Source organism: Mauremys mutica, chromosome 11 (assembly GCF_020497125.1).
Source record: "Mauremys mutica isolate MM-2020 ecotype Southern chromosome 11, ASM2049712v1, whole genome shotgun sequence".
Classification (NCBI taxonomy): Eukaryota; Metazoa; Chordata; order Testudines; family Geoemydidae; genus Mauremys; species Mauremys mutica.
In genome coordinates, this window is record NC_059082.1 from 67,421,260 (window position 1) to 67,445,255 (window position 23,996).

Sequence of the window (23,996 nt, forward strand, 5' to 3'; positions counted from 1 at the left end):
TTAATTTAATTTTAAATAAAGCTTCTTAAACATTTTGAAAACTTTATTTACTTTACATACAACAATAGTTTAGTTATATATTATAGACTTATAGAAAGAGACCTGCTGAAAACATTAAAATGTATTACCGACACGCGAAACCTTACATTAGAGTGAATAAATGAAGACTTGGCACACCACTTCTGAAAGGTTGCCGACCCCTGGACTAGAGGGCAATAAGACACTTTCATTGTGGTTTATTTGGCAAGTTAAAGGGATTTTCAGTCACTGGATTAATTTTCCATTTGCAGTCTGTTGTTATGAGAACAATAGCGCTGTAATCGTATTGTTTTACTTTTCTAAAGCTTTGTCACAATTTCTCTTTCCAAGACTTGCCAAATCAAGGACAGAGCTGTAAGAAACAGAAACAAAAGCTGTGTTAGTAAAAAAAACCCTTTAACTATATCTTGCCACACAATGCTCGCTAAAAGTAACCTGGAACTTTGAAGGCCATCTCAGAATTTTTTTCTTAACTCTGACAAGAAAATGCACTTTACACACCTTTTCCTCACTGTCTCTTGTCTTTTTGTTATAGTAAAAACAAAAGCTGACGGCTCTTTCCGCCTCGAAAACATAACAACAGGCACGTACACCATTCATGCACAGAAAGAGCACCTCTTCTTTGATACCATTACAGTGAAAATTGCACCGAACACACCTCAGCTGGCTGACATCATAGCAACAGGGTGAGTACGACGTTAAGGGTAGAAATGTGAATTGATTAAAAAAAAACAACCTTTAATAGACAGGCTTAGATTTTCAAAGTTTTGAGTGCATGATCTATAGTACCAAAGGCATAGATACTACTTAGCATTGTGCTAACAATGAGCTGTTGTAGCCAAAGAGAAATGTGTTTAGTTTTGGGAAACACTTAGCTTATTATGAGATGGTGTAGGTCAATTTAAAACATACATGTTGGGCAGTAACTGCATGGTAACTCCATTAATCAACGTTATTTTTATACAGTAACTTGTATTACTACTACTGGATTCTTTTGTGGTAACTAAGAGAAGTGCACTGCACTGAACATCTGTCTCTCCAACTTAGTGATATTTCTTTTTTAATGGGGTTTGAATGCACATACTTTACATGGGATCTGTGTATTCTGGCTAATGGATGGCAATCTCATTTGTAGATTCAGTGTGTGTGGTCAGATCTCGGTAACGCGCTTCCCTGACACAATCAAACAGTTCAATAAATACAAAGTAATCATGATGCCACAAGACAAGGACAAAGCATCTTTGGTTACAACAGAGACTGACCCTCATGGAACATTTTGTTTTAAGGCAAAATCGGGCACATACAACATCCAGGTAAGAGCAAGCTTCAGTTTCTCCTTCTCCAGTGAAAAGCTGAGTAATTTTCTAGACACTCAAGAAAACTAACATTTTAATGTTTTACTTTGTGTTTAAGAATCTGAAAAGGTGTCTTCCACAGTATTTTATCCCCTTTACACTGGGCAAAACAATGTTTGCTGTATTCTAATGGAGTTAAAGTTCCTATGCTCCTTTCTGCTTACAGCTGGCAAAAGTAGGAGACCAGGCTACACAGGATGAATGTTCAGTATCAGAGGGGTAGCCGTGTTAATCTGGATCTGTAAAAGCAGCAAAGAGTTCTGTGGCACCTTATAGACTAACAAACATATGAAGGATGAATGTTGTTTTTCATCTGTGTCTTTGGTTTGAAATCCTGTCTGCCGTTCCATCTTGTCCTATTATATTGCCGTGTGAGTAAGACTTGTCAGACAACTTGTTGCAGTCTGCCTGCTCTCTGTGGCCTTGTCTGTGCTGGTGATGGTGTGTAGGGTATGTATAGCTACATGCAGCAGTGAAAGACTGGCAGCAGGGAGGCAGTGGGGAAAGGCTCCAGCAACTCCCTGCTTTCACTTTGGCAGGGAAAGGCTTCAGCAGCGGGACGCTACACTGATAAAATAGCAGTATAGCTGTGAGAGGCACTGCTTGGGTGTGCAGAGAGCTGTGTAGGGTACACACCCTAAGGTTCTGACATGGCTTTATTTGCCTAAACAGTACCTCACTGTCTACACTGCTATTTATACCTGTACTGGGGGAAAGCAGTGTATGTATGCCACACACTAGCATAAGTGTAGACATAGCCTAAGTGTCTGCTTGAGGCACAAGGCGCAACTAAGGCTGACACACACGATGATGCCCTTCCAGCTGAGAGCTCAGGAACTTGCAACTGTTTCCCACTGGAAAAGGATTAGGAAGCATGCTTTTAGGAGATGGTGGACGACTCATAGATACAGGCTGCCCTGGCCCTCACAGAGCTGACACTTACCAAAGTGGTGGTTCCTATCAGTTGCCACTTGTGGGATTGGCAGGTCATCATGACTAAACTGTTGGGTGGATTCCTGGTGCACAGGTATCTCAGCAGCTTTTAGGAGGAGGCTAGACTGGATAGTGTAAGAAAGAGGAAGCTTCCCTCCATCCGTTTTTCCCAGGGAGTGGCCTCCCTCTCTCACACCTGTCTCTCTGTAGAACTATATTTTTGCAGTAGTGACCAGATAATCCTGAAAAGCAAATGCACCAAAGGGCAAGTTCTGTTTTCTCTAAGATATACAGTAAATTTCCAGCCACTAATCCCTGATAAATTGTGTGCAGTACAATTATTGTAGCATTTAAATAAAAGCCTCTGGTGATGTGGTGTACCCTGCAGGTAATCGTTCCGGAGGCTGAAAGCAGAGCAGGTCTTGCTCTGAAACCGAAAACGTTCCCTGTTACTGTTGCAGACAAGCCAGTGATGGATGTGACCTTTTCTCAGTTTCTAGCATCAGTTTCGGGGAAAATCTCCTGTTTGGGTAAGACCTGCCTTGAAAGTAAAAGCGCGGGTGGTGACTTCTTAGCAGTGTACGTGGTCAGTGTGATATCCCTGCACCTGAGGACAATGTGAGCATTGTTATGATCAGTACTAGTTACCAATCCGCAGGCAGGGCTAACCCAGGTAAATGCCGACTTCTTACTGTGTGGTGCCAAGGGGGTGCTTTATGTTGTGCAAAAGGCTGACAGAAATAACCTCTGCTCTGAAGACCTTACAGTCCAATAAGACTTTTCTTTGTTGGGGGCCATTAGGGTGTCTTGCATTAGTAAAACTATGTATGTACTTAAGTGTGTGCAGGATTAGAGGCTCTTTGTCTGTGTGTCCTGTACTGCACCAAACACACTGCCAGCACTTACTAACTACTTTATCTTTTACTGCCGTAACCCCACCAGCTGATGGATAAGTCTTGATTGCAAGTGTGTATCTTTCTGGTGCAGGGTTAGTGTATTTAATGTACACGCTGCCACAAGAACAAACTTCACAAATAGTTACTTGTGCACATGATTGTTTGTAGGCTCAAGGCCTAAACCACCAGCAAGCGTACTTACAGAGTACACTTGTTTGACTATGTCCCTGTTCCTCCCAGCGAGTCCCTCAAGTTGCACATGGTGTCCTGAGATTCCCCTTGCCCCCCACCCTCACCCCCAACTGTCTGCCAACTCCAGCAGAAAGGACTGGGGTCAGAATTCTGTGGAATTAGTCATAGTTGCACCTAAATTGTTCCCCATGCGCCTTCTCCAGGGACTGAGCATTCTTTCTCGGCAGTGTTTCTAGGCCCTGCAACTTGTGTATAGAGGATGAACCCAGGAGTCTAATCTGGGCCTCTGCTTGTCAGCTCCCAGTAGATCACCAGCTGGTCCCCAAGAATATATTGTGGTTTAATGAACTAAAACTCGCTAAAAAAAATACAGCAGAGCTCTGGTAAATGAGTGCCTAAGAAATAATCCCCTTAAAAGATTAATTTCCTGTAGTCATAGAGCTCAGGATGTGAAAAACGGGTTTGGTCTGCAAACTAGAAGTCCATTGTAATTCCTTTGTCTGTTTTACTTGCTTTTACAGACTCCTGTGGTGATCTGATGGTGGCTCTGCAGTCTGTGAGCCGCCAGGGAGAAAAGCGCAACCTCCAGCTTTCTGCAAAGATGGACTCTGTGGCTTTCACATTTGAGAATGTGCTTCCTGGCAAATACAAAAGTAGGGATTAGAGAGAATTTCTCAATATGCTAGTTCAGTAACTAAATTTGTAACTGTAATCTGCTTCCTTTCCTTAAACTGGCTTTAGTCCTGCTGTACTCCAGTACTTGCCTCACAAGTCGGATACATGATGTTTGAGAGTAGCTGGAAAATATTACAAATGAATATCCTCAACTTTTCTTGCCCTTTGTATCCAGCCCTGAAATCAATCTACAATCAAAGACCCATAGGCTCTGGGAATTATACATGCAGGCCTGGATCTTTAGCTGGTGTAAAGCAAAGGGCCATTTACGTAAATGTAGTTATGCCAAAACTGATAGCATTGATCGGGCCCTAATTCTTCCACCTGTCATTCTCTCAACTCCTATAGTAATTGAGTGACTACCATTAACAGTGTTTTAGAAACCCTTACCAGGCCACTGTAAAGTGTTTGCTCTCTGAGATTTCCCTCTTAAACCTGGCAGTGAAACGTAGTCTTATAAGGAGAGATTTTCAAAGGATCGCAACTCCTCTAGGCACCTTTCACAGTGTCACACCCACAATGAGATCAGGAGATGGGAACAGCTTGAAGGTTTTGCTGTTCAGTTTTTCAGTTGCAAAATGTGCTTGAATTAGCAGTGATTCTGCGTGGCTATTGTCACATCTGTATTCAATGGGTTTAAAATTGTTGAGTAGCTGGGATGGGCAAGTTTTTGTTGGGGAGCAATCAGAGTCATATGAGACATCCATGCAACAAGGACAACCTTTGTTCCCACCATTATAAATCACAAAGAGTTTCTCTGTCCTGCATGTTTTCTAGTAAGCATTGTACATGAAGACTGGTGCTGGAAGAATAAATCTTTGGAGCTGGAAGTTCTGGAGGAAGATGTGTCTGGAGTAGAATTCAGGCAGACTGGGTATATGCTGAGGTGTTCTCTTTCCCATGCAATTACACTGGTATGTACGTGACATGTTCTCTCATGTTTTCTTACAAGCACAGTTTAACACAGTCTGACGTGTACACAGTTTGGAATCTCTGCAGTTATCCTCCTGGTTGAAAGCTCTGTCCAACACATTTCAGAGGTGATAGAGTATTACGTAGACTTGTGTGAGGGTCACTGTGGAAAATGGAAGCCCCCTGCCCTTTGCAAATGCAGCAACCGAGGTCTGCGTGAACCCATTCTCTTTTGATCACTGATCTGCAAGCACACTATTAGAGAGCCTGGGTTTGCAATGGAGAGTGAACTGATCAAGGCTTTTGCAAAGTGGGTGGTAAAGTTTTCCCAAAGTACACCATGGTCCTATGGCTAGAGCGGCCACATTTCGGGGGGGTGCTAGGAACTCTGGGATATGGTTACTTTGACTCGGGTCTGTGCACTTCAGTGGATGCCAGATCCCTAGGTTTGAGCATGAGTTAGAAAAGGCTTAACGTAGGGGGGAGGGATAGCTCAGTGGTTTGAGCATTGGCCTGCTAAACCCAGGGTTGTGAGTTCAATCCTTGAGGAGGCCACTTAGGGATCTGGGGCAAAAATTGGTCCTGCTAGTGAAGGCAGGGGGCTGGACTCGATGACCTTTCAAGGTCCCTTCCAGTTCTAGGAGATTGGTATATCTCCAATTATTACCTTTAGGGTTAAAATGCAAAGTAGACGATGCTCAAATCCAGGGTTCCCTAACCATGGGTCCCCTGACTTGAGTCCTACTAACCTTGGGTTTACATTGTAGTGTAGACATACCCATAGTTGCAGCGCTGGAATGGGAGTCAGGAGATCTGAGTTCTGTTCCCAGCTATGCTACTGATTTCATATGTGACAATGACAAATGATCTGTCTGCCTGTCACTGCCCCTCTCCCCTGGATTGTAAAATCTGGATTGTATTGTAAGGACAATATTTAATTCACAAGAGTATTTAGGCTTAGAGCTCTTTGAGATTTGCCTCACAGCATTTGTAAAGGGCTTAGAGATCTTTGGTTGGAAACTGCTATAGAAGTGCTGTAATTAGTATTTGTCATGTAAATACTGTTTGTTGGTACCTGCTGATAATCTTTTGTATTGGGGTCCCTCATTCAGGAATTTTACCAGGATGGAAATGGACCAGAGAATGTTGGTGTTTATAACCTGTCCAAAGGAGTTAACCGATTCTGTCTTTCAAAGCCAGGTAGCTTCATTATAATGTTGATTTAAAACATTGCTGGAAATTTAACATTTTTTAAAGTAACTGATCTTCTGGGGTCCCTTAAATCTCTGAATGGTGTTTGCTGTAGTCCTGTTCGTATAGAAATACCTTGTAAGGCTTATGCAGTCTCTCATACTATTTAGTTCTTCTGTTAGGGGTAGTGTATTCCTCACAAACTAATTGAGGTAAGAAACTTTAATTGAATTGGATCAAAGGCACTGATCTTTGACCATTTAAATTTAGCAGGCTAAAGGTTCATATATTTTGTTCATAACTGGGCTTTCCCTTTCTAGAATATGACATCACAAATCCCATAGGTCTGATTGCAGTCCAGGGTTCCTTCTGGGATAGATTTGAAATAGAAGATACCAAAGATTTTTCAAAACAGAAAAAGGAACTTCAGAAAGTTTGATTTAAAACTTTTCTGTGCTGAATGCCCCTGATAGCCTGCTTAGTAGGGACATCAACACACAACTCTGGGTTTAACTCAGTGTTAGGCCTTGATCTTCAGTTCATTGTTAAATTCAGTTGTCTTATTGATACTGCAGTGGTCAGTAACCAGTTGGAGACTGGTCACCTTAATGGGTTACAAGTAACCCTGTTCAGTTTGTGTCCACACAAGTATCACAACAGACCATGCATGTCCCCACCTGCCATGCTGCCTAATTTTGTTTGTATCAGTGTGGTCTGGGAAAATCTGGGGACTAGCCCATAGTGCCTCTCTAGTGACTGGTATTCAAGTGAGGTAAAACAATTTGTTAGTGCCCACAGAAGGGGTTGCACTGATTTAACTAAACTGCTTTAAATGGCACAAATTTTGGCCATAAGCTGTCGTTAGAATTCCGCTGAATGTTAACATAGAAAACTTCAATCTTTTCGGTGCTTCTGTCTTTGACCCTTCAGGTGTGTATGAAGTGACCCCACGTTCCTGTCACCAGTTTGAGCACAAGTACTACATTTATGACACGTAAGAACAAATGTTACCCAATGTATTAGACATGTATCTTCCATAATACGCTTTCAAGATGCTTTCTTCACCTGAGACTTTCATCAAATCAAGCTTAAAATATTGACAGTGAGTCATTTTAACCAGTAGAGGGAGTCCTTATCACAACGATGTTAGAAAGAGGAGAGAGACATTCATGTTCATTAGATATGGCCAAAAACTTGTCTCATCCATATTTTAAAACTAGTAAGCTTTCAAAATGTTTTTGTAATTTTAAACTGATATTTTTGACAGCTTTGTTTCTCTGAATAATGATTTTTTTTCTTTGTAGCAAACAGCAAAATGGCTTTTTACATAGAACATCGATCACTTGTCGGGATTGGCATGCAAAAGACTTGTAACAAAGTGCACAAAGATGAATTGCACTCTGTGTAACTACCCTGTCTAAATTCCAGCCCTGGTAGTTACATTCTAACTGCCTTGCTTTTGCCTGCTGTCTTTATTGAATAAAGTATTCACTTTAAACTGCTGTTGTGCAGTGGTGAGCTACCTGAGCAGGTTATGCCTGGCTGGTGGGTGGAGTAGTCTCACTCTTGTATTCCACTCAGAGATACTAACCAAGAGTGAGACTCCATTGTGTGAATGCATAGCAGGAGACCTTGGTCCCAAGAGCATACAGTTGAAATAGACAAGACAGACAAAGATTGGGAGGAGGAGCAGAGGCCCAGAGTAAGGCAGTGACTTGCCCAAGGTTATAGAACAGATCAGTGACAGCCCTATGAATAGACTTCCAGTGCAGTGTCCTATTAGCTAGACCACACTGCCTTCCCTATATAACTTGTATTTCCAAGTTTGTAAAGTGCATGGGACTCTTGGGGGCAAATTCAGCTAAATGAGATGCTTTTGTTTCAATTTTTTTAAAAGGAGGAGATACTTAGTTCACCTCTTTGCTGCTCTGATTTTCAGATCTTCTCCCAGTATCCTGACACTCACTGCAGTTCGACACCATGTCCTGGGAACAATAACAACAGATAAACTGATGGAGGTGACTGTTACGATTAAGTAAGAACAAAGAAATCTTGGAGTAAAAAAAAAAAAAGGGACATCTATTGCATAAAGCTTTATTCAGCTTTTTAATACTGCAGTCTATAGCACAGCTGTATGACTGCTTCTTGAGTGATCCCACTTTTAGCCACAGCATTCTTGAGTGGCAGGTCATGCTGTGTGCTTGGGATTCTCTATGGATGTATAAGGGTTTCTTGATGATTGTTTTGAACGTTGTTTCCTGATTCCCATTTAGCCCCTTTATACTTATTTGTACCAGGGTAAAAAAAACCAAACAACCCCGGATTATGTTTTTCCAAGAATTCATATTTTTAGTGACTTGCCCCTTAGCTGGAATCTAAAGGGGGAATCGACATATTAGCCTGTTCTGAACTCTCTAATCCTGGGATCTGTTTTTTTCTTTTAGTACTTCAAAGAGAGAGTCTTCTGTTTTAGAGGCCTGTTACTGATGTAAAGAAGCTATAAAAAGAGAACCATGCAGAGTGATTACACACTAATGTGCCTGTTTATGTTCAACTAAACACACAGTACACAAGGGAGCACTGATTTGTGAACACTGTAATTGTTTGAGGTGCCATATCTGGCTGGATGAGGCTGCTAATGATCAGAGCTTTGCTCATATTCACATTTTCTAGTCTGGGGTTCTTAGGCTTTCTTACAGTATGGAAATCATCTTAACAGAGAGTGCTTTTCTCTGCAGGACCCTACCTCTCTTAGCATAACAAACCTGTGGCAGCTGCAGCAACTACTAACTTGGAAAAGTAGCAGCAACGAATTGTTAGCTTTTTTAAATACAGTTCTTAGCAGCCACAAACAAGGAGATACAATACCATGCAACAACCAGCTCTCCACAGACCACCAGCAAGTGCTCTGCAATACTACTGCTGGTCCACAGAACACATCTGCTCTAGTCTGTTCCAAGCTTTCTAGAGAAAGTGCCTTTTATGAAATGAAGGAAAACATGTCCCAGATCTTAAGGGACAGTTCTTATGTTAAAAACCATCTATTTGTTTTAAAAATTCCTACTTCCTGGGATCTGAAGCATGGGCAAGACTATTATAATGGAACTAAATGTAAAAGAAGGAATTAACTTTTCACAGTTATGGTTTGCTTTTTCCTATGTACATTTTCTTCATCTTGGAAAATAAAAGTAGACTAGCCAGGTCAGCTTTCAGTTCCAGCTCATTTTCCCCAAGAGAATGATCATGTATATGTGTATAGTCCTAAAGCACCACCATATGCACCCAGAATGCTGTATAAATGATAATGCTACAGTATTTGGGATTCAGGTGCGGCAGGGAAATGTTTTGTTGCTTAAATATATAGTGCACGTATATACTGTCTAAATATAAATGTTTCTATTGATCTTAATTTCTGCCAAGTTTGTTTTCACAACTTGAACTGGGGGCCAAACCTGACCTGAAACGTTTTTGTTTATGGAGACTGGTGACTTGAAGTTATTGTCCTTCAGCATCAGCACTTGGTCCCCTTGATTTTATTTTTGTAGCTATTTTGGCCATTCACACTTTGCACCTCTAAGCAGGGCTCTCACTGAGCTTTTTAAAGTTTCAGAGCACTGGCAAATAAAATATGAGCTCTCACGGGCTTGCATTTGTTTTGTGTAACTGAGCTGCTGTGGTCAAGTAGCTTCAAAACGTGAAGCCTCAATCTTTCCCCATTCTAGAGTAAACCAAGCAATTTTCCTCTAGGCTAAGTTGATGGTAGGCTTTCTGTGTCTTCTGTGAACATCCATTTCTGGGACTAGCTGGCTGGTATGCGGGAGGGAAGTTGCTTCTGCTTTTGAAGTTGCTTTAGTTTTGTTTGCACTTGGAATAGGTAGTAGCATGAAAGGAGGATGGATAAAGAAAATGAGGAAACCGGAGAGATTTGAGCAATATGGAACAAGGAGAGAGGCTTGTGTCATTGCAGACATAATGAGCACGTAGCCTCAATTCCAAAGAGACTGTTTTGTTTTCTCATTTCCACTTTCAGGTCTTCAATTGACAGTGAACCTGCCTTAGTTCTAGGACCCCTGAAGTCACTGCAAGAGTTGCGCAGAGAGCAACAGCTGGCAGAAATTGAGGCTCGCAGACAGGAGAGGGAAAAGAAGGGTCAGGAAGAGGAAGGAGCAAAGCCACCAGTACAAGAAATGGTGGAGGAACTTCAAGGGCCATTCTCATATGAATTTTCATATTGGGCAAGGTACTATGGCATACAGATGTGCAGCACCATTTTCTTGGTGCTGTTGTCTAATGTTATCCAACTTGCATCCTCCCACACTGTGTGTGCACCACTGTCATCTGGGTGGAATGTGTCCAAGCTACTTTAGTGCCTGTGGTAATGTTCTTTGGCTGCAGCCTAAAGAGGAAATTGTACTACATAGTGTCAGTGTTTAATAGCTTACTGTTGATTTTTTTTAAAGTCTCTTGATGGGCATTATAATCACTAGGCAGTGTTATGAGAGCTGCTAATCTTGGTCTTGTTTGAGTTATCTAGGTCTGGAGAGAAAATCACTGTGACACCTTCATCAAAAGAGCTGCTTTTCTATCCGCCCTCTGTGGAAACAATTGTCAGTGGAGGTAAATATGTGTAAGATAGTAAAAAACGTACAGTGTAAAGCCAAGTCATATTCCCACAGATCAATTCATAAATTGTTCTTCTAGGGTTGTTCTGGCATTACGTAGCCAGTTTCTGTATGGCCTAATTTCACTTATTAAACATTGAAAATGTAATGTTTAGCTGCAGGATAATAGAAAGATGTTTTCCTTCAGGAGTCCTTGTTCATACCCACTAGGCACTATAACAATATCCATAATAATAATAATAATAAATTGAAATTTTTTTGTGCAAGACGTGTTGTAAGGTAGGGTTACTAAAGCTATAGCTGAATGGTCAAGTCTTTTCTTTCATTATACAGATGAAGAGAGTACATCTATAGTGGAACAGACTTAGAGCTAATCACAATCAAAAGCTCATCAATTAGCTATTGGGATAGATTTCTATTTTTGTATTTTTTTGTTCATCTTACAGTTCATCTGGCAAATCTAGGTTTCTGTTGCCAGAGATTTTTTTGTAATGAAGTAATAAAAAATAGTCCGCATGAAACAAATTAGTTTATAATACCTTTGCCATCTACAGATAGTTTGCAGTACAGTTACAAATTCTTTGCCTATGCCCAATATGCCATTGGTTCTTAGGTGAATGCCTTCTGATATTTGATGCCTCCAAGAAAGTGTTGGACTGCCTGTGTGTCTCATACACATTTGAATACTGTCCCAGGCTGTACTGTTTTTGATTCTTGCAAGAAATGGTTTTAGGCTTTTTTTTCTGGATAATGTCGTTAATGTGGCATGAGGTATCTCCCTCCCTCATGCTGCCTCCTCCCTCGTCCCCCCTTCCCCCAGCTTTGAAATACTAAAGTCACTTGTGGGTGTATTGTGGCCTTTTGATTCCTCTCCAAGCCTGTATAATACACAGTGCTTTATCTGAGAGTAAATCTAGAACTTCAGTGTTGGGTACATGTGGGTTGTTTTGAAATTCAGTTGACTGATTTGAGCATGGGCAATGTTAATAGATTCTAAGGCCAGAAGGGACTTTTATGATCATCTGGTTTGACCTCCTGCATAACTCAGGCCAAAGAACCTCAGTCAGTGACTTCTGATGATGCTGAAATGTTGCTGTAGAGCACAGGGTGAGTGTATTGATACCGTCTGTTTTCTTTCCTTTCCAAGAAAGCTGCCCTGGGAAGCTGATAGAGATTCATGGAAAGGCAGGCTTATTTCTGGAAGGGCAGATTCATCCTGAGTTGGAGGGTGTTGAGATTATCATTGGCGAAAAGGGAGTGACTTCACCACTCATCACAGTTTTCACTGATGACAAAGGTGCCTACAGGTAAATAGCACAATTGTTTCTGTCTTTTGGGTTGCCCTAGTTTGAATGCTGTGAGGACTATAAACTTGAAACTGTGTGTGTGTACTGTTTGAATGCTTCTTGGTAGATTTTTTTTTTTCTTTTTAACTGGTTCTTGTTTCCTTTTATTTGCAGTGTTGGCCCTCTCCACAGTGATTTGGAATATACCATTACTGCACAGAAAGAAGGGTTTGTTCTAACTGAAGTAGAAGGAACAGTTGGGGACTTCAAAGCTTTTGCTCTTGCTGGAGTGACTTTTGAGGTAATGTTCTTCACGCTTCAAATTCCTCACAAGAGAGTATGCAGTCAAAGCCTCGAGCAAAAAACCCAAATGCAGAGAAATAATTGTGGGATATGGGGAGATTTTGCCCTGGAATGATTTTGGTGTCACTAATTAGTGGAACAAATCTCCCTGGTGGACCGTGACTTGCTATGCAGAAATTATCTTTCCCCTCTATTCAGCACTGGTGAGGCCTCATTTGGAGTAGTGTGTCCAGTTTTGGGCCCCACACTACAAGAAGGATGTGGATAAACTGGAGAGAGTCCAGCGGAGGGCAACAAAAATGATTAGTGGGCTGGAGCACATGACTTATGAGGAGAGGCTGAGGGAACTGAGATTGTTTAGCCTGCAGAAGAGAAGAATGAGGGGGGATTTGATAGCTGCTTTCAACTACCTGAAAGGGGGTTCCAAAGAGGATGGATCTAGACTGTTCTCAGTGGTAGAAGATGACAGAACAAGGAGTAATGGTCTCAAGTTGCAGAAGGGGAGGTTTAGGTTGGACATTAGGAAAAACTTTTTCACTAGTAGGGTGGTGAAGAACTGGAATGGGTTACCTAGGGAGGTGGTGGAATCTCCTTTCTTAGAGGTTTTTAAGGTCAGGCTTGACAAAGCCCTGGCTGGGATGATTTAGTTGGGTTTGGTCCTGCTTTGAGCAGGGGGTTGGACTAGATGACCTCCTGAGGTCCCTTCCAACCCTGAGATTCTATGTATTACAGTGAAGGTATTAGAATCGCTTACAAAATACTGGCTTTGTGTGTGTGTTCCTAATTTAGATCATTTGTTTTCATAACTACTTTGATACTGTCAGTAATTTCCTGATGATGTTAATGCCTTATAAAGTAAATTGCAGAGTTCAGTAGCATTGCTAGTGTTCATTGATCATTGCTGCTTTTTAAAAACAGATTAAAGCTGAAGATGACCAGCCTCTTGCTGGAGTTCTCTTATCCCTTAGTGGAGGGATGTTCCGGTCTAACCTCCTTACCCAGGACAATGGCATGCTGACCTTTTCCAACCTGGTAATGTTCACGCAGTTACGATTTTCTCTATTCTGGAAGTGTATATGTATGTCTATGTTCAGTCGCACCTTGCCCTCCAAAATGGAGATGTTAGCAATACCCCTCAGTACTGGGAGCCCATATTCTCTCCCCACTCATCTTACCCATCCATGATAGACATGAGTCCCCCAGCAAGTGTTGTGTTAGTTTTATAAGCAACACCCCACATTTCAGTGAGTGGAAATGGGAGAAAACTAACCAGGAAAGACTGTGCTTCTTGACTCCTACTCTGACCCTCCCCACATAGCAGGCAGACTAGGCTGGCCTGCAGTTCTAGATGCAGCTTGTAAACACAAAACAAACACATTAGTTTGTAATACTCTTGGATTCTTTGAGGATGGAATCCAGTTAGAGTATTGTTCACACCAGTATTTACACACACGAGCCATGTTTCCTCCCATGAATCTCTTGTTTCCTGGTCACTCACCTGTTGTTGAGGTCTTGTAATAAAAGTGACACTGCAGTTCCCTCGCCCTTTGTATTTCACGCTCTTTCCCAGCAGAGCTGCATTGGTTTACGGTCCCATATGTTCCCTGTTCTTCTCAAGTGCTTCTCACGTTTTTCTTTTTTTGTTCTGAAAGACAGCGTGGCATGTGGCTGTTGGGGGGGGGGGAACCTTAGCCCATATAGCATGGAACTCTTTAGGAAATGCAATTGGTAGGAGCCAGGTGAATTATTATGAGCATATTAATGGCAATTAAACTGAAATTGCTTGATGCCTCTTTGCAGAGCCCAGGGCAATATTACTTTAAACCCATGATGAAAGAGTTCCGCTTTGAACCGTCATCTCAAATGATTGAAGTGCAGGAGGGACAGAATCTTAAAATCACAATAACCGGTCACAGAACAGCTTACAGGTGAGTAAAGCTAAGATACTTCACTGTCCCACTTAGCTTGTGTACCCAAAACTACCCCCTGGTCTGCATGGATGGGCATTAAGCCAAACTTTCACATTTTTTCCTGACATACCTGTATACCAGTTGTTTATGGTGGCTTTTCAAGGTAGAACTTAACTTCCTTACACTGTGCATCATAAAAGCAGTTTTCATTTAAAAATGCATACTCCGTGGACGTGGTTTTATGATTGAATGAGCATGGGTTGAAGCACTTCTAGAAAGGGCATTGCTTTGAAAGAGCTTTGGTAACTACACTGAGTCGGGTTTGAGTCGGGTTTGCATCACAGCCAGTGGGAGACAGAGATTTGTCTGTTAAACCATTTCCTTTTAAGATGTGAGTCCCATCAAGAAATTTGGGACCAGCCAAAGTAAATGATACACTATTTCCTTTGGATCTTTGTATCTGTTGTAATAGTGGAGTGTCTTAATGTGTGTGTGAGCAGCAGCCACATAGATGTAGTAATGGATCCATCTTTTCCACCCCTAGCTGCTATGGTACAGTTTCTTCTTTAAATGGGGAACCTGAACAAGGAGTTTCAGTAGAAGCTGTGGGGCAGAAAGAGTGTAATATCTATGGAGAAGACACAGTAACAGACGAAGAGGGTAAATTCAGACTTCGTGGACTTCTGGTAAGGATTGTAATGCATCCAGCGTTGTTTGCTTTTTTTAGTGTTGTGTGTTAACGGAACTATAAAATGCATTTTATAGTTAGCCACAGCTTAGTATTTTCCCATCACAGTTGCCTGATCAGACTCCCTTGGGTCTGTCTGTGGTAGGAGACATTGAGGTATAGTAATTGTTAACTCCAGTAAAAGAGAAACATTCACTAGTGTACATCCTACAGAACTTTCTGTCAGCATCCTGTGGGGGCCTGGGGAGAATCCTTTTGCACTTCCCTTGTTCAGCTAGAATAACGCACAGTAAGTGTGATCTATCTAATGGGTATGAATATACACATGAATAGTACTAGTATCCTAGGCAAAGAGGAGTTTGGACAGTGTTTACTTTCTTGTGTGAAATTATTACCACAGTAACACATCTGTCTTATCAGGCAGTTGTGCATGCCTGTTTTAGATACAGTAAACAGTTCTGGATGAAGACCTGAAGCAGAAGTTTTGGACTAGCTTGTCTAGGATCAGCTATAGAATACTGGATCATAAACAGAGCCCTTGTTTCCTGCATTTTGTCATGCTTTGCACAGCTATGGTTTCCTGCCTCAAGGTGTGCTGTCCTTACTTCATTGATGGCAGCTTAAATTAACCTGACATAATTACGCTTTTCAAAAGTCCAAATTGCAGAGTGTTTATTGAATATTGAAAGGGACTGTTTGATTTGTTTTTAAACCTTGTTTAATGCATTTTCTGTGTAAGTAAAACGTTACATAGCAGACCGTTCCTTCTGATAAACCATTGGAAGTACAGTCCTGGCCCTTTAAAACTTCTCTTGCCTCTGCAGGAAGGGAATCTCTCTTTTTAGATAGTGTTAGTCAGTGACATTTTTGTTGCAGGGCAGGAGAAACTTTCAGTGAATAGGGCTGCGTCCATTTATGGTGATGAATTATGAACTGAATTGTGCTCAGCTTTTTAAAGCCTTTTGAGTATCTCGGTTCTGTTAATGATAAAGGTTCTAACATAACTGAACAATGGGATTTGTCTGAATTTTGTTTTTTAGCCTGGTTGTGTTTATCACATCCAGCTCAAAGCTGAAGGCAACGATCATATTGAAAGAGCCTTACCACAGCATCGTGCAGTTGAGGTAATTTCTTCTGGCATCTTTTTAAACCTGAACCTTTTATTAGAATCATAGAATATCAGGGTTGGAAGGGACCTCAGGAGGTCATCTAGTCCAACCCCCTGCTCAAAGCAGGACCAATCCCCAGACAGATTTTTGCCCCAGATCCCTAAATGGCCCCCTCAAGGATTGAACTCACAACCCTGGGTTAGCAGGCCAATGCTCAAACCACTGAGCTATCCCTCCCCCATCAGAATTGCTGGTTGTCTCTGCTAGGTTTCATTTAATGTTGGATATTTCAATGGGAGCTAGAGTCTTACCCTGCTTAGATGCATTTGAAAATACCAGTAGGGCCTATCTACATCTTTGGGCACCTCATTAACTTTGAAATTCTGGCCCTATACCTGAATTTTAAGATGGCACATTGACTCAAACCGAGGCAGTCAGCGAGGGATTATATTCAGGGGAATATGGTTTATAACCAGAAATAAAAACAAAGTAACATAAATACAAATAGTACCTGAAGACTCCTCCATCCCTGAAGTTAAATGCACCCCTGTGACTTTGGATGTGGAGCTCAGCCTTCCCAAAGAACCTCTCTCCCCTCTGAATCCATTGTAACCAAACTATAGTCCTTCCCTTCCCCTGAGCATCTGCATAAGGAAATAAACAAAAGGTTTATCTTGGCTCATTCGGGATGAGGTAGTACCTTGGTCACTATACTAGGTCATATTAGAATAACAGCAGTGCTGGGAGAATTCTTTGATAGCTCTGCACACTGATCTGGAATCCTGGGTCTGTCCTTGCTTGCACTTTAAGAAAGTTCAGATCTCTATATGAGTTGTACACATCTTGAGTCTGTTTTGGTATTTGGCATGTCCTCCATCATCAGTGGAGTAGCTGAGTGGATTCTATTTTGAACCAGAGGGTTCAAACAAGGTACCTTCACCAAATCCATGTCTTTATGCTGGATATTAGCACTGAAGCTTAAACTAAATGAAGCCCCAATAGGAGCCAAGTTTGAAATAAGTGATCTTCAGTCACCAAGTATCTGAATCTAGGGAATTAACACAGGACACTGTTTCTGGATTTCCCTTACCACAGACAATGAAACATTAGCTAGCAACTCTGAAGGATTTTGTTTCTTAGCATGTGCAAGTCTTTCAATTATTTATAGTATACTTATATTTTACACTTAATTACACATGGTAGATATCTTTTCGGTTGTTTTTGTTTATATGGTCCTGATCATGAAGTCCTCGTGCAGGCAAAATTACTGGTTCAGCTCTGTTAGGGTGACCAGACAGCAAGTGTGAAAAATCGGGCCAGGGAGTGGGGAGTAATAGGAGCCTATACAAGAAAAAGACCCAAAAATTGGGACTGTCCCTATAAAATCGGACATCTGGTCACCCTAAGCTCTGTAGCTCTTCATAAAATTTAATAAAAACCTCCTGAACTTAAAACTTATCATATTTCATGAATATTCCTCAATCGTTAGAGATTCTGATTAGTTGCCTCTCATTTATCTCTTGACATCCAGCAAAGGTTAATTAGCCTGCCATTAGTTGTTTAAAATCTTTCTGTGGAGATGGTCATTACTCAAGCTAAAATGGATGCCTGACCAGGCTTTCCTTCACTGCAGCAAAAAAAAGGAGCAGAATTTCTTCAAGCATTTGCACTCTTCATGCTAATTATGCCTGCTCCTTAGGTGGGAGGGAAGAGGCCACCCAAGTTACAGAAAACAAATCAGTGCCAGTGTGCTATGAATGATAGCCTATGTACACCAATTTGTTCTACTCTCCTCTTAGCTAGCATGCTATTTCCTTCCAGCTGGAGAGGGGTTTTGGGTTCTTTGTCTTTCAAACGTATAAGACCCTCCAGATTCAGCCTACTCATGATATAGCTAGTTTTGAGGTCTACCACCCCTTGACCAGTGTCCCTTTTTAATACAGAGAACCAAGAAGCACCCATTCCAGCCACAACCACTTTTTTAATGAGGTTATTTAGAAAAATATTCTTGTCTGACATCAGTCAGAATCTGGTCTTTAAATATGATGTGCTTTTAATTTTAACTCTGCTGGAAAGGCCTGGTGGAGAGGTCAGGTCAGGTCTTGCTTCACTGCTCCTCTCCCCTCTCTCTTCCCTCCCTCTTCCCCCCCCCCCCCCAAAGAGGTTAGACTGTTTCAAGGATGGTGGTCTTACAATTTAGCCTACATGTTCTATACTTCTCAGATGTCTATGCTGGTCCTAGCCTAGTAAGACGGTGCTTGTCACCATGGCACCAGGCAGCCTTATGCTGATAATGCATGGCCCTGTATTTACAAATGAGCATGCTCTGCTCAAGCAATGGAGAAAAACCAATTGTGATTGGAAACAGATTTCAAGTTTCCATGCGACTATGATAATAGGAAAACCAGTGTTTGTTTAAAATTCTGAGCAGTATCTGTGTTCTGTTAATTTTCCCTCCTAGCAATGTAAATGTTCCCGTGCTTGTATATTGTAGGTTGGTAACAGTGACATCGATGATGTGAATATTATAGCATTCCGACAAATTAACCAATTTGATTTAAGTGGAAACGTGATCACATCTTCAGAGCATCTCTCTACATTATGGGTAAGTGTAAAGCCAGCCCTTTGAGCCTACTCCAGAGTATTTTCCTTCAACTCCAAGATAACTATGTCTTAGGTTGCTGGCAGTTGATCAGTAGCCAGACTATAAATTATATTCAGATTAGTAGTGAGACTCTAACTACGAACTAAAGCTGAATTTGCATTCTAGTTAGAGTTGAGATTTCAGTGAAAGTAAAGTTTTCTCAATGGAACAGTCCAGAGCTAAGGAGTAGTGATCTCTTTTGTACTGGCTCTCTGATCTAATGGTTTGTTCTCCCATTGGGAGAGCCTCTCTGGATCAGAGAACTGGATTTGACTCTAAAACAGCTGCGTTACTAGAAGTCTTGACACATGGTTTTGTCAGGGAAAAGAGATCACATGAATGAAAACTTTTCGTAAGAATATGCCCAGATAAGAATACAGTTGCTTATGGCAGTATAGGAAATGAGTAGCATGGCTGAAATTTTTAAACTCGAGCGCCTGAAGTTAGGAGTTAAAATAATTTGGTCTCATTTTTAGAGGAGGAGCTGAGCCACTCACATTCACATTGGTTTCAGTGGGTGATGGGAGTGCTGAAGGCATCTGAAAATCAGGCCAAATTGTTTCAGGACCCGAGTATAGGATTTAATGCTGTGTTCCCCAGCTTCAAACAGTTGCTTTATTTGGACTGTTAATGTGTTAATGGCAATAAGGAAAATATTAAAGTCAAGGTATAGGGTTACAAATAGATTGTCTCCTCCTCCCCTCAGTTACCAAGACCTTAGTTCCAGGTCGTTGGCTTTTACAGGAAACCTCAAAAGCACCAAATGCACAGAACAGGAGTGAAGGAAAAATGCCTTGCACTAGGGCTGTGCGTGTGAATGATTCTCTGCTCTTTCAGGGGAATTCATAACCTACAAGTTAGCCTGGGAGACTAAAGCAGCTTATTCTAGAATGAAATATATTTTCAAGTTTTTAAGCCTGCACGTATGTTCTGTTATTAATTTTGATCTTACACACCCTTTGATTCTTGCATACATCCTGCAGGTGTGGGTGAGCTCTTGTCTTTTAATGCAGAGATTTTTATCCTGGAGAGAGATGCATTCAGGATTGGCATAAACATTAGTGAGAGGTTTTGTGACCTCAGTTTAGCCTGTTGTGGATGCATAAGCTGACAGAACAGCTGGCAATTGCTGTTCTGGTTGGAGCCGAAATCTCAGAGATACAGGGCAGAATTGATGAGAATTAGCTGTCCTGCATCTGAAAGGACTATATGTGGCCCTACCAACTGCCTGGTCAATGGAAAAGGAAGAGGTTATGTTTGAGCATGCAAAATTCATTAAATTGTAAGGGGAGATATAGAAAACAAATTACTGTGAAGTTGCTGAAGTAGCTTTATAACATATATAAAAATCCAAAGCCCTGGTAGGTACTTGGGAGCAGATGAGTTTTTACCAGCCCAGACATCTCAGGTTACAAGATCCCAAGCCAGTTTGTGGGATTTTAAACTTCCGTAGTTTGACAGTGCCAGGTGTTCTAAATTGCCAGGTTGATTTCAGTATTTTCTTTTAACATTTGTGCACTGTACTTTAAAGTGCTGTTCTCCTTTATATAGGTGACATCTACAATATTTATTACAGTACTTCCTCGTAACTGTCCTTCTCTTGTGCGTTTTCCCCCCTCTCCCAGGTGAAGCTTTACAAAAGTGAAAATCTTGACAACCCAATTCAAACAGTCTCCTTAGGCCAGTCCCTATTTTTCCATTTCCCACCACTGCTCCGGGATGGAGAGGTAATATTAATGATTAATTATTGGTTTCATTCATTTCAATTTTTTTTAAAGATGTTAGCGTTATTTCCCGAGTGTTTGTGGCACAAATGTGATCTGTATTTGTGCTGGAGCAACAGGTGTCTCGGAAAGCTTGGTGCTTGTTAAACTGACTATTACATTTGAATCTTCTCCTCTCTATGAACCTGATATTTTCTATTGGAGCTGGCAATTGATTTTATTTTTTACACCCAGAATTATGTGGTGCTCTTGGACTCCACACTGTCCAAATCCCAGTATGATTACACCGTACCGCAAGTTTCGTTCACTGCCACTGGATACCACAAACACATCACTTTGGTCTTCAGTCCCACTGTAAGTATCTAGTGTTCTAACTTGTTCATTTTCAAAGTTGAACTAGAAGTATTGTGCCTGGTATTGTCGCTTGTATGCTTCTCTAGACTTCCATTGAAGCCTCTGGCAAGACTTCCATTAACTTGGTTGTCTCCCGTGGAAGTCTTGCCATTGATTTCAGTGCAAGCTGGATCTGGTGCACAGAGGAACATGCATACCTATGAGGCCTCAAACAACAAATGACCTAATCCTTGTCATATAAGCTGCCATACCTAGCTCCTGTGGAGTAAGTGATGGCAGTGGCATGAAAGAGTTGCAGCCATGACACTGTAATTCAGATCTGCTAACGGCTAAAATGTGTTGGGGTTTAAAAGGGAAAGAGGTTGCCATAGTAATTCCACAATGACTCTCCTAGTCAGGTAAAGAGTATCACTTAGGAGAGTCCTTAGTTACCACTGGTAAAGAATGAGACTTGGAACCAAGACTGTCGGTTAAAGCTGGGGGATTCTCCAAACTAACATGGAGTAAAACTTCCACCCCTCCCATGAGAGAGATCTTAAAATGTATGATCATGCTCTGCCTCTGCCAGTGTAGCCATGTTTTCTGTGTGTGGCACTTAAATGGATGGTTTCTTTTCTGCTTCAGTGCACATCTAGACCCCAGTGGAATAGGAGGGAAACGTGAAATGGCAGTTTTGGGTGAAGGATGCAGGTGTGCCTGGATGCTCCTCTAGGAGTCCATACGACTGGCGATATTTAGGTATCATGTCAGGAACATCACAATGTACCTTGTTAAAAGCAGTGTAGTGACTCGCCTTAATGCATGAACTTTAAAAACAAACTCCCCAGCTAACAGGTGAGCTGAGCTGAATGAAGATTGCTTCTACAATGGAGGACGTAGTCCTCCTACCATGTCACTTGAACAGGAATTGGTCACATAGTAAGTGGTGAACATGCCACACAACTCTATTGTCAATCAGTTTTTAGTCATTTAAAGTTCAGAGATTTTAATAGGTAAAACAGCAAGAAACGTTCTGAAAACCAGTGGCCGTTGTTGTTTGTAGAGAAAGTTGCCTGAACAAGATATTCCCCAAGGATCCTACATCGCATTGCCTCTGACACTGCTCCTGCTGTTAGCTGGTTACAATCACGATAAGGTAGTAAAAGTTCTGTTTTACTATTCTAATACTCCCCAGAACATTTTGTACTGTGTTGCATAAAATGAGGGTACCACCAATGTGGATGTCTAGATAGAAGTAAGAAAACAGGGTTAAATGTCAGTCAACAAAAGAAACAAAATGCTTTAGAGTTTCTTAAATACCTGCATATTTAATTTTAGTGTTAGTGTTTTAGTCCCTATGCTGCTTCTGTGTTTTGGTCAGCTGGTCTGATGGTGGTCCTGGAAAGAACAGTGCCAGATACATCAATGACAGCTGTGATTAGTTAAGTGTATTTAACTTCTTCCATAGTGACCCAAACATCTCTTCTCTTTGGGATCATAACACCAATGCCGTTACATGTTTTGCTTGCTGGAATTCAGAGTAGGCATTAATTATTTAATTTCAACCAGACAGAAACAATATTTGAGCATTTAAGATTTCCAGGAGGTTTGGATTAGACGTTTCCCATTTAGAATTTACCATGATCCAGTCTTTGAACCTGTTGCACAAAGAGCATGTCTACGATCTGTTTTTAAAAATGCTTGGCTGAGAATTACTATAGAGTGTTATAATTCTAAATGCATATACCATCATAATAATATCCTGCTTCCCCTTTCTTTCCCAGCTTATTCCCTTGCTGTTACAGCTGACAAGTCGACTGCAAGGAGTGCGGGCGCTTGGACAGACAGGTTCAGACATGGGTGGCCCAGAGGATGCAAAGAGACAAGCGAAAAAACAGAAAACAAGACGGACATGAGATGAAAGGAATGATTGCATGAAGTGACACTTCTGTCAGGTTGGAGCCCAAGGAGTTTTAGAAGCCTGGCCACTAAACCATATTTTTGATGAATCTGTGGACTTTATTGACTTGAAATTTTTATTATACTATGTGAGCCCTTTGTCAGAGTGACTACATATTGGTTGTAAATTTTCTATGGCATCTACAGATTGTCTTGTTTTAAAATAATGAATTGAATGGCTCTGTTGTCACTCTGAACAGCTCTTCCATGCCGAAGACAATATTTGTCTCCTTATTGGAAGCCTCCTATTGGTCTAAAAATGTAACACATTCATCTTCACAGATAACTTTGCAGGGACAGTTCTAATAAAAATGGTTTTGATTTACCTCTCAGCCTTTATTATTGGGGGAGGGGGAGGTGTCTGCTTCCTTATCTTTCCAATCATCCACTTAATTCTATTAGGTCAGCCATCAGGGAGTTCTGTTAAATCAATAGGTCCATGAAATATGAAGTTTATATGGATCTGTATGAACTGGAGAACTATATCTTGGGTGTGTAAATAGTTCAAAAACTCAATTTAAGGTTAGCTATTGTTTGCACAGCAATGTAATCAATGCTTGCCCAGTGAGTAAATTATCTTTAGTTAAATGCCAAATGTTTGCCTGACAAAGATGAAGACCGTCCTTGGCTTGATGACTAGTGTTAATGTCTAATATATATGCCCATGTTCCCACTGCAAAAGTTGTGTAAATCTCAAGTTTATGTACGTAATGTGAACTCTGTAGACCTCCAATTTTCACAAAGTGGATGCAGCAAGTTATACCTTCCTTCCTGAAGTTAAAATGCATCATAACTGCAATATACATGGCCTGTGGTCCTGCCTTTTCTGGAACTCTCATGCCACGTGTGACCGTTTTGCCCTCTGGAGGGCTGCCTTTAAGCTGTTGTAATTTGTTTAATTTATTTCTTTGTTTTAATTAGCAGAAATTTGAACTGTTGGAATTCTCAGACAAATGCAGTTCTAGTAAAACAGAGCACAATAATTAACCCTACTCCTTGATGACTGTCTCTTCTGATTCTTGTTTGAGGTGGGCATATAGAGTTTAAATGTTATTAAACTTTTAATTGACAGGTACCATAAAGGGGCTTTTTATTGACAGGTACCATAAAGGTTTAGAGCTTTTGAAAGATACACATAAACATTTCTGAATTGTGCACTGACATTGCTGTTGCCAGTGAGTGGCAATGTTCCTCTTTACAGGATCTGAAAGAAAGTTAGGTTACA

The 23,996-nt window shown here is 41.1% G+C and overlaps 1 protein-coding gene across 3 annotated transcripts in view; it reads left to right on the forward strand.

Moving 5' to 3' along the window:
* Nucleotides 1–23,096, forward strand: part of LOC123343572 (nodal modulator 1) — a 48,859-nt gene extending 25,763 nt beyond the window's left edge. For all 3 annotated transcript variants that reach the window (XM_044978720.1, XM_044978718.1, XM_044978719.1), the window contains exons 11-31: nucleotides 575–725; nucleotides 1,175–1,352; nucleotides 2,716–2,857; nucleotides 3,937–4,068; nucleotides 4,868–5,004; nucleotides 6,115–6,202; nucleotides 7,124–7,187; nucleotides 8,133–8,228; nucleotides 10,224–10,433; nucleotides 10,728–10,810; nucleotides 11,963–12,122; nucleotides 12,276–12,402; nucleotides 13,323–13,436; nucleotides 14,205–14,332; nucleotides 14,859–15,000; nucleotides 16,043–16,126; nucleotides 18,606–18,716; nucleotides 20,381–20,482; nucleotides 20,714–20,833; nucleotides 21,876–21,968; nucleotides 22,597–23,096. In XM_044978720.1, coding sequence (XP_044834655.1) covers nucleotides 575–725; nucleotides 1,175–1,352; nucleotides 2,716–2,857; nucleotides 3,937–4,068; nucleotides 4,868–5,004; nucleotides 6,115–6,202; nucleotides 7,124–7,187; nucleotides 8,133–8,228; nucleotides 10,224–10,433; nucleotides 10,728–10,810; nucleotides 11,963–12,122; nucleotides 12,276–12,402; nucleotides 13,323–13,436; nucleotides 14,205–14,332; nucleotides 14,859–15,000; nucleotides 16,043–16,126; nucleotides 18,606–18,716; nucleotides 20,381–20,482; nucleotides 20,714–20,833; nucleotides 21,876–21,968; nucleotides 22,597–22,728 — 2,594 coding nt within the window. In that variant the 3' untranslated portion in view covers nucleotides 22,729–23,096. The remainder of the gene's footprint in view (nucleotides 1–574; nucleotides 726–1,174; nucleotides 1,353–2,715; nucleotides 2,858–3,936; nucleotides 4,069–4,867; nucleotides 5,005–6,114; nucleotides 6,203–7,123; nucleotides 7,188–8,132; nucleotides 8,229–10,223; nucleotides 10,434–10,727; nucleotides 10,811–11,962; nucleotides 12,123–12,275; nucleotides 12,403–13,322; nucleotides 13,437–14,204; nucleotides 14,333–14,858; nucleotides 15,001–16,042; nucleotides 16,127–18,605; nucleotides 18,717–20,380; nucleotides 20,483–20,713; nucleotides 20,834–21,875; nucleotides 21,969–22,596) is intronic.
* The last annotated feature ends 900 nt before the right edge of the window (nucleotides 23,097–23,996 follow it).